General features: G+C 39.5%; 1 protein-coding gene across 1 annotated transcript; it reads left to right on the top strand.

Moving 5' to 3' along the window:
• The first annotated feature begins 838 nt into the window (after positions 1-838).
• LOC115804783 (ring-infected erythrocyte surface antigen-like) lies at positions 839-6,669 on the top strand. The gene is made up of 3 exons (XM_030765278.1): positions 839-1,184; positions 3,042-3,052; positions 6,073-6,669. Exons 1-3 carry the CDS (start codon positions 839-841, stop codon positions 6,667-6,669), a joined length of 954 nt encoding a protein of 317 aa, XP_030621138.1.
• The last annotated feature ends 3,693 nt before the right edge of the window (positions 6,670-10,362 follow it).

The raw sequence follows: 10,362 nt of genomic DNA, 5'->3' as shown, positions 1-10,362 counted from the left end.
TCATTTTGTTCCAGAAATGCCATTTTGTAAAAGGACTGTTAGGTTTTGATTGCAGAGTTTCATATTGACATGGAAGTGAGATGTTTATCTCCAAGTGTCGTGTCTTATTTGGCTTGTGTGTAGAGTTTTGACATAATGAGCCAAATTCTGCAACAAGTGTGTAAGCAGTCATAAAAAACTGTAATACACAAACAAATTAATTAATAAAATAAGATGAACAAAAAAATTATTTTTAATAACAAAAAGTTTGTTGGACACTCACAGTCCATTCGAACATAGGCTGCCGGAAGTCAAGATGCTTTCTGTGGTCAGATCCTGTTCAGATAATGAAACACTTCCACAGACAACCTGTGGTCTTGCTGTTGCTGTTTACTGTTACATAGTCAAGGGCCTAAGTGTCCTATAAACAAGACAGGTTTTTAGACAGTGAAACACTAATCCTGATTCTCTCTCATTCTTTTGCAAGGGAAGATGGGAAAATTCAGGATAGGCCATCCTGTAGGTTTGTTGTTGTTTGATAGTGTTCTGTGTTGGTTCCTGATCTTTATTACTAAGGGTACTGAGGGTATGGGGATTAGAGTTAGAGCTTGTTTACAGTTAGTAAATATATATGTGTGTGTGAGAGAGAGAAAGAGAGAGAGAGAGAGAGAGAGAGAGAGAGAGAGAGAGAGAGAGAATTTTTAGTCAGCTCTCTCCCCCACTTGCGCGATCCATCTCATTTCACAATCTTCAGATGCTGCAGACATGTGCAGTAGGCTCCTGTCTCTCATGCTGATGAGTCTATGATCCAGTGACTGCAGTCTGAATAAACACAGAGTACAAATACAACAGCTCCACCATGGAACACAAAGACAACAGCTCCACCGTGGAACTCAAAGACAAAAGCTCCACCGTGGAACACAAAGACAACAGCTCCACCATGGAACTCAAAGACAACAGCTCCACCGTGGGACACATAGACAACAGGTCCACCATGGAACACAAAGACAACAGGTCCACCATGGAATTCAAAGACAACAGCTCCACTATGGAATTCAAAGACAACAGCTCCACTGTGGAGCACAAAGACAGCACCTCCATCATGGAACACAAAGACAACAGCTCCACCGTAGAACACAGAGACAACAGCTCTACTGTGGAGCATAAAGACAACACCAGTTCTACCATGGAGACAAAGAGAACAGGTCCACTCTGGGGAGAAAGGGAGTTGATTGAGTCTATTAAACTATAGCATATTGGCTTTATTTCAGATCAGATCAGGAGTGGCAGTGTGTTTTTTTGGTTTTTTTTCTGTGGAAACCCAGTCCAGAGTCAGTGGACCATGTCACTGTGAGGGAGGCCTCTGTGGCTGGGAGCCACGGTTGCCTGAGTGGGGGGAGAGCTGATTCAGTACGCAGTGGTCCCAGTGCCAGGCAGTACAGCGCTATCATATCAACACTATTAACATTACGCTATTGAGTGTCCACACTGATCAAATTATAGCAACCACAGCTGCTGTGTCAGGCCAGGAGCACAAGTTTTCATTTATTAATTTATCTGATCACTGCAGGAATTTGGCTCCACTGTGTCCGTTATAAGAGAAAGCAAACAAAAGATGGGCGCTGAAAGACAACAGATTGAGTTTCCTAACCTTTGGTTCCCAATCTTTCACAGTCCAAACTGAAAATATATCCACCTCATCAGCAGAGCTGACATGTACATAATCATACACACACACGCACGCACGCATGCACACACACACACACAAACACACACACACACAAACACACACACACACAGGTACAAAGCATGTGTATGTGCTGTAAACAAATCTCATTATGACAACAGCAATCTGTCACTGTTTCATTTCAAAGGTAGAGCAATAAAAACTGAGTGACATGATTAAATAATGAACAAGGAGTTTGACAAAGTAACTGTTTGAGAAGCAGGAGCAGATTGTGTCAGTATTTATGCATGTGGTTGTGTGTGTGTGTCTGTGTTAGTGTGTGTCTGTGTGTGTGTGTTACGACTACATATGGAGAAAATGTCAGGGCCTGTCATCCTCAGGGGCCATGCTGTTATCAGTGATATTCAGACAAGAGCTCACAGTGAGAAGTGACCACTTCTGTCGTCCTAGTTCTCTTCTTCTTTCTCTTTACCTATTCCCCCCAATACAGACACACACACACGGGAGCTTGTCCTCTGACATTTGGTGGCAACGTCACAGCCAAGAATGGTGACATTCCCTATTGGTAGCTATACTGTAGTAACACTGTGTGGAGATAACCCAACAAAACCCAACAAAACGTCCTCGAGTTATTATGGAAGTCTTCAGAACTGACTGAAACGATGTTCTCCCACAGCAAAAGCAGTCAAGGTTACAAAAATTTCTGCTCTACCTGCAATCCAGTAAACAGTCGCGGTTTCACTCATTCTCTAACATGTTACGCTCTGTCAGATAGTATATGGGGTGTTCTTTTAGACATACTTTCAGACAATTAATCCAGCAAGGCTCATGAGAACTGAGCTCTCATTCAGATCTGACTAGTCATTACTCAATTTACTGTACACTGTTTAATTCAGATCTAACTAGTCATTACTCATTTTACTGTACACTGTTTAATTCAGATCTGAGTAGTCATTACTCATTCTACTGTACACAGCTTACTTCAGATCAACTTAATCATAGTCAGATTCATTTAAGGTGTTTGATGGAGAGAAGATTTGTTTAAGGCTTAACACCTCCGCTTCAATGTTTGGTTACATGAACACATAAACAATGCTACAGTACATTGAACGCATGAACATGTTAACACCGCTAGACTACATTAAACACATAAAAACGCTGCTTCAGTATAAGAAAAAGTCCTTTCTGTCAGAAGAGAAGTGTTTAATGAGTGCCCAGAGTGGAGTTATAGCGCCATCTACAGGCAGATTGAATGGACACAGTCAGAAGATGAAGAGCAAAAGATAGAGCTTCATATCCACTCTAGTGAATTCTTATGATTTTTAATAAATCTGTTAAAAAAATCTGTTTAAATGTACAATGTGTTATGATACAGATTTACAGAAGGTATCATAAGCAGCACACACTGGATCTTGATGAAAAGTTTGATTTATTGTCCACGAAGACATGATTAATTTATCAGGGTAATGCACTGATATTCAGGCTCATAATGTGCAATTCTTTAATTCCTTCTGTATTTATATGAATCTCTTCATGCTATAGCCTTCAAGTCCGTGATTCGTTGTATTTTTGATAAAATAAACATTGTTGGACAATTCAGCACTGAATACAAGACAGTCAATTCACCCTGTTTCCCCCAAACCTTTCTCTTACTGTTAAAGGACTTCCTTTGTCTTCTGTGCAAAGTTTGTTCATGCTGCTATCAAGGGAGGAGAAATAAATTGACAAAACACATGGAAAAATATGCCATAAAAATATTGACGTGACTGTTCAGAGGAAAAATATGGCTCATTCCATCCCAGGCCATGTCTATAACTCATTTAACAACCCCGTATATAATACCAAAGGCAGACTTGCTATTGCAATTGACAAAAACAAGTCATAGCCAAAACATCTTTCTCCAGAAGTCTCTGCCAGTTGGAGAATCAGTTTAAAACATCTAAAGAAAGTCTAGGTCAACTAATTAGATCACAGGGACCATTGTTAAACCTTATTCACACACAAAACTCATCTTAAATCCTACTGGAGTTCCCTGAAATTCAGGATTCATTAAGAGAATACACATATGACATGAACAGTAATGAAACCAATTGCTCACTGATTTCTGCCGTCACTGGGTCAGAGGGAGGAAACACCTTAGAGAAGTGCACTGCGCTTCCCACTGGCACTTTTCTCTGGGAACTGACAAATTTCATGTGAGAACATGTGTTTCATTCGTTTAACCAGCCGATAGAACCGAAGTGTAACAAAGCCCGGTGGGGAGTGCAGGATTTGTGCATACTGACAGCACTGTGTGTAATGATTTGTTTATGAGCTGTGGTTTCCAAGGAGCCTTCATCTCTCCGCCTAGAGTTAGAGTAAACAGTAAAGCAGCTAATGAAAATGGGTCAGGTTCCGTCAATGCAGGGCTTTTCTTTCTTTTGCTACAGATATGTTTTAGTAGGAACTTGTCTCATTAAACTGATATTACCATCACAAGGAAACTTTTCACCTCATCTTTCCTCCACCATTTCTGTTCTTACTTTACATGTCATTTTGAAGTCGTTTAAAAGGCTTATCTGAAAAACATATGAAACGTAAGATTAACCCTGGGTGGGACCATAAAGTCTGTTTCATGTCAGCACATATTTTGGAAAAGTACGGTTCATTATAGGGAAACATGTAGAGCACAATGAATCATAAATTTTATGATTCTCTGAAAAACAATGCCTAGAACCATATTCAAGTCTTATGGCTCTGTAATTGTGTGACTGGATTTATATTAAAACCCCAGCGCCCCACACAGCAGGTACTGTGCTCACCACTAAAATACAAATCAGTTCACAAGGGACACCATTTGGCTGTAGACCTGACTCAGATTAAGGTTTGAGCAAGTTTCTCTTCTTGCAGTAGGACTTGTGTTTAAAAAACACTCAGACCTCGATTCATGATAACAGATTTATCTCCTGATGGTTTGTCTTCTCCCAAAACAAAATACTCTTGCTACACTAAAGAGGAAAAACAGCACACACAATGCAACAAGTAAATTGTTGTATTTACTTGGTAAAGTGAATTAAATATATCAAAGGAAATAATGAGCAATGTATCTGTCGTTCAGTTCTTGTTAAAGTGCTTGAGTGTTTTGTGTGTGTGTGTGTGTGTGTGTGTCTCTCCTGCTTCAGCAACTCCCTTTCTCTCCCGTCCTAACAGGACACGTGATAATGAGATTGTCGCGGCTATGGGAATGCTGGCTTGATAGTCATGATCACTGAGTGGGCATGGGTCAGAATGCACAGAGTTTGTATGTTCCGCCAATCTTCTTCAATAAAAGTATTCTCAAAGAGGTACAAGGTGTATACGTGTGTGGTTCTGAAATAAACAACAATATAACACATGTATGAATCATAAACCAGTCCCATAAAAACAGAGGAATACATATGGTGTTGGATATCGAGCTAGTGCAATATCAAGTTATCATAGGCACATCGGTATTTGCTTGGGACTAGTCCGTAAATGCATAACTAAACCACCACAGTCCACTACACACACACACACACACACACACACACACACACACTGTTCATCACAGTACAAACTGAGTTAATATACATGAACATTGTTCACAGTAAACTTGAATTTAACCACTCATTCTTGTGACAGCAATATACTACGTTAAACAGTTAGCTTAGCACATCGAACGATTAACTTACTAATGTGTGCACTGACGGGGCAATAAACGGTAACGATAACATCAATTTAGAATATAAACATCACACACTTACATATCATTGGACGCACACTTAGACTTCTTAATACTAGTATGACTGAATCGGCGCGTAGAACATAAATAGGCTAAACAAGTCGGATATATTGCACATCACACTGAATACTGCGCCGATCTGCCAAACATAAACTTAGCTCTACAGTTCGCCGAAATAATGCGCGAACTGTTCGGCTCATTTAGTCTTCACAACAGAGATGCATATTAGGACTGGGAGGATGAATACGGCGACACGCATACACACATACATTTTCTTTATTTATATGTCATTTGATTAAGTTTTTAAGGACTCAAACCCCAGACTGGGACATAATAGCAATTGCAACATGTACTGAAATCCTTTTCACTGTACTATGTTGGTGGATCTATCACTATGCGACAATCCAAACTGAGACCACTGTCCAATGTTGTGATGTGGTAAACACAATACCTCCTGAAAACATAAGGAGAACAAAGGAATCAAAGAGTTACTTGGCCATAACTGTCATTAGTTAAGGCCTGGCTCTCCACACCTCCCTCAGCCACTTCTCTGAGTTCTCAGCACTGGAAAATGTTCACTTAGAACATATGCAGCTAGAACACCAGGCTGAACACCGGGCTGAGCTCTGTGGAGAACTCTGAGGTAAACACTGTGGTGAACACCGAGGTAAACACTGTGGAGAACTCTGAGGTAAACATTGAGGAGAACTCTGAAGTGAACACTGAGGTTAACATTGAGGAGAACTCTGAGGTAAACGCTGAGGTGAACACTGAGGTAAACACTGAGGAGAACTCTGAGGTAAACACTGAGGAGAACTCTGAGGTAAACGCTGAGGTGAACACTGAGGTAAACACTGTGGAGAACTCTGAGGTAAACACTGAGGAGAACTCTGAGGTAAACATTGAGGAGAACTCTGAAGTGAACACTGAGGTTAACATTGAGGAGAACTCTGAGGTAAACGCTGAGGTGAACACTGAGGTAAACACTGAGGAGAACTCTGAGGTAAACACTGAGGAGAACTCTGAGGTAAACGCTGAGGTGAACACTGAGGTAAACACTGTGGAGAACTCTGAGGTAAACACTGAGGAGAACTCTGAGCTAAACACTGAAGTAAACACTGAGGAGAACTCTGAGCTAAACACTGAAGTAAACACTGAGGAGAATTCTGAGGTGAACACTGAGTCATTTGCAGTATTTTCTCTATGCCAATCCAGAGGATTTACCAATCAGGACAATACATGTTCCACATTCTCCAGTTCTTAAGTAAGTTTTCTGATTGAATAGAGCACCAATCCAAGACAAGGCTGCAGAGAAGGCTGTGCAAGCAGACATTCCATTGCACTCTTCTCTTTCCGGGGGAGACATATCTCTTTGATCAACTAATTTGAGGAAGGTTGTAATATTTGTTTTCAACAACTGAAAATGGTCTCATATAGTAGACAAAATACTGTTCATAGCATTGACTTCAGTCATTTTGTTTTTCTCAAGATGATGAGGTTAATCAAAGGCTTGCTGTACTGCCACCAATGCCCCTGGGTGTCATCAGAGACTCTCGCCTGTCAGTCTGTGAATATAACATCAAAGATTATCAAAAATGAGTCATGTTGAGTCAAATGAATTGTTAGAGGTTTTTTCTTCGGGGTTTTTTTTTGTTTTGTTTTTGTTTTTTTTTTGTTTTTTAAACCAAAGTGGATAAAAATAGTCCAAAATATTTTCAAAGAATGTGCCATAAAGTGGATGATGGGTTAATATTATAAGGTAAATGTATTTTATGTATCTTATATTAATTCTTTACTTAATATCGTGGAACTGATTTCTCTGTGTCATAACATATTATGATATATGATATGTGATATCACTAATTTGGGTAGGTACAATTTTTGTTTAAACCGACTTTAAAAGTTGAGCCAAAATTTCACACGAGCAGTAAAACAGAAGGGAGCGTGGAGAGTTACAAGCTGGCAGATTCTGTCATGTATGTTCTGGATTTGGACCAGTCGAGTATAACTGGTTTCTCTGTTCTACAAATTTCCTATTCATTCATTCGCTGGCTAACTGAGCTACTGCTGTTCTTCGGGGGAAAACGGCCACGGGGGAAAATACAAATTGCCTCCACTTTTAGGAATTGTTATCAAGCCACTAATCAAAAGTAAATGAGTGTCTGATGAGGAACACTGTTATAATGTTAAAATTAATATCAGGAGGTTGATCAACACTACTCAGGATTGTTTGATGGTTTCATATTAATGTGCTATGAAATTATACTCTGTGGAGTACAGCTCGGTCCGCATTTGTGGAAATTTGGTATGTCAGTTCACTGTGAGATCACGTCATCAACGGCTGCACACTTTAATGCCCAGCCAAAGTTTACCCAAGCATAAACTTAATATGAGCACAAAATCATCCTCAAAAGTTGAAGTGATGAAATGAACTCAAAAATTTGAGTACAATCTTTTTTCACTCAGCTCGCCAGACTGGGGGCTTACTCCTTATCAAATTAAAAAACATATTAATTACATGATGTTTGATGAGCATTCAAGAGGAACATCTAGATAAGCCATTTGTGTTATTGCTTTGTCTTAAAACTTAAAAATCAGAAAGTTATCCTTAATTAAACTATGCAATAAGCACTAAATGACAGAGAATATAGTTACAAAAAGGTTTGTAAAGCAGATTCTGACTAGAGAGGTAGAAGATGGAACAAAAATGTATGTCATCATGGAAAACTCCCCAAGAGTATATGTATCCACAAAACAAAAGCAGATGCAGAGATGCGCTCAATCAGAAAAGCAACTATCAACCTGGACCATGCTCGTTTGCTTGTAGACCAGCATGAATCCAACTTTACACACACATGCTCCAGCACACAAGGAGGCAGAGGAGGTGATGAAGAGGGCCCGCGCAGGAGCATCCCTGGTCCAAGAGGTCCAATATTGTCAAAGCTGAGCAGAACTATGTTAAGAAAGGAAATGACACCAGGATTCTCACAGAGGGCAGATGGAATCTTAGTCCTTTAAGAAAGGGGATTCCATATTTCATCAACAACTTCTTTAAGTGCCTTGGAAAATGGTGTGATGAGTGCCTGAAGGACAATCAATACATCAAACATCTACTGGGCCAGCAACAGGGAACCCTCCACAGGATTAATAACACAAGGCTTCCAGACTGATTGAAAACCTAGATGTATAAGCACAGTAACCTTCTCCAGATAATCTGGCCTTTAACCCTGAATGAAGTGAACTCATCAACAGTAGTGTGATGCTTCAAATGGGTGTGACCTGAGATCTACACAGATGGCTTGGCCTGTCCCCTTGCTTTTCAGGAGTGGGCCTGCACAGCAGAACAGCCTTGCCACAACTATTGATCCCATTAGTGGTAGAAGAATACAAAGTAGTCAGGGCAAAGGTGCTGTTAACCCTCTAGTAATCCAAAGGCTTGCAAATACAAGGTCAGAACAGGAATGAAAAGGTCTGATACTGTGAGTTTACACTTCCCAGTGTGCAGACTACAGCAAAGAGACACAATAAGTGACAGCTGCCAAAGAACACAGAGCTCTGGAACAACACAGGACCCTCCCTGGCCTGGAGTCAGTGCCACTGAAAGGCAACACCTGGTGCAGCAATAAATCAGGAGCTACACTGTGTTTCTATATCATCTTTCTAAACAAAACCATGCCATAGGAAAAAAACTGTATTTTCTACTTAGATTTTTTTGGGGGGAGGGGGGGGGGGGGGGGGTTCAGCTGCTCCAGACAAATTCCTCTAGGGGTTTTGTAAAAGTGTTCTTACCCAGAACCAAACAGAACTTCTGTGTGTGTTATACTGAATTTTTTTTTTTCAGATTTTGTATCTCAATTTGCCATAAAATGCTGCATCCTTACTAACCTAAACTAACTTATTTGCATATGTAAGTATATGGGTAATGTCAATAGCTATTCCAGGCCAAATAACAGAAAATGCAAAAACGTTGTTTTGCATTAATTTAACAGAAAACAAGTAATTTCACAAAAATATTTCATTATTTCTAATATTTGGTTGAAACTGTATCCTATTCTTTTTTTTCTTTAATCTACTAAACACATTCCTTTAAGTGTCTTAAAATAACTTAAAGGAGGTATCCCCTCGCTATTCTTCAAACAATAATCATCACATACACTGTATTCTCACCTTTAACATTCAGATCTCAAACAAATACAGTTTAACTGTCAGTGAAACTGATGGACTTGTGGGGGAAATTTGTTACATTTAGTTAAACTATATTGCAGCAGTTTATAAACTGATGGCTTTTGGGTCGGTACAGTTATGGATCTGAAGGGGAAAATAGTCTAATATAGGTTACAGGTTCGGTATGGTGCCCGTTGTCCTGATTAACAATTCTCTCTTAAGCAATGAAGCTGTTCTATAACTGCACTATTAACAAGAATATGTTCTGCTTTATTCACTAGCCTAACTATGTTGTTAGATCGATAAAATAGCCTAATACAAACAGCACATTTCAATGTTTGTCATGAATATTTATAAAACATACAACTAATGAGTCGTGTAATCTGATAAAATCACCACAACAAACAGAGTGGAGAGTTATCTCCATTATTTATTTTATTTTATTTTATTTTTTCATCATTTTACCATTTGGCGTCGCTATATGCATGTTAAAATTCGCTTACGTGTAGTGTAAATTACGCGTGCAGATACAAAAATCCTCGTTTAAAATCTGCGGCGAAAGATCGCTCAAGCTGTCGCACATGGTATCCCCAGAATAAATCACGCATGGAGGACCATGAAAGCGTTTTGCTCAGTTAGATAGACACAGAGGCTTTAAAAGAAGAAGAAGAAAGAAAGAAATATACTTGAACAAATCCAGAACAAATTAGGGGTAATGATCTGTTATCCTAGTCATACATTTATTTAAATGACTGATGCCATAGCGTACTCTATTTCATATTATCGGAATACC

Source organism: Chanos chanos, chromosome 2 (assembly GCF_902362185.1).
Source record: "Chanos chanos chromosome 2, fChaCha1.1, whole genome shotgun sequence".
Lineage (NCBI taxonomy): Eukaryota > Metazoa > Chordata > Actinopteri > Gonorynchiformes > Chanidae > Chanos > Chanos chanos.
The sequence above is the reverse complement of the archived record's forward strand: the minus strand, read 5'-3'. Positions and strand labels throughout refer to the sequence as shown.

Coding starts and splice junctions, on each gene's coding strand:
- LOC115804783 (XM_030765278.1), top strand. CDS start 839: ATGGAACACAAAGACAACAGCTCCACCGTGGAACTCAAAGACAAAAGC.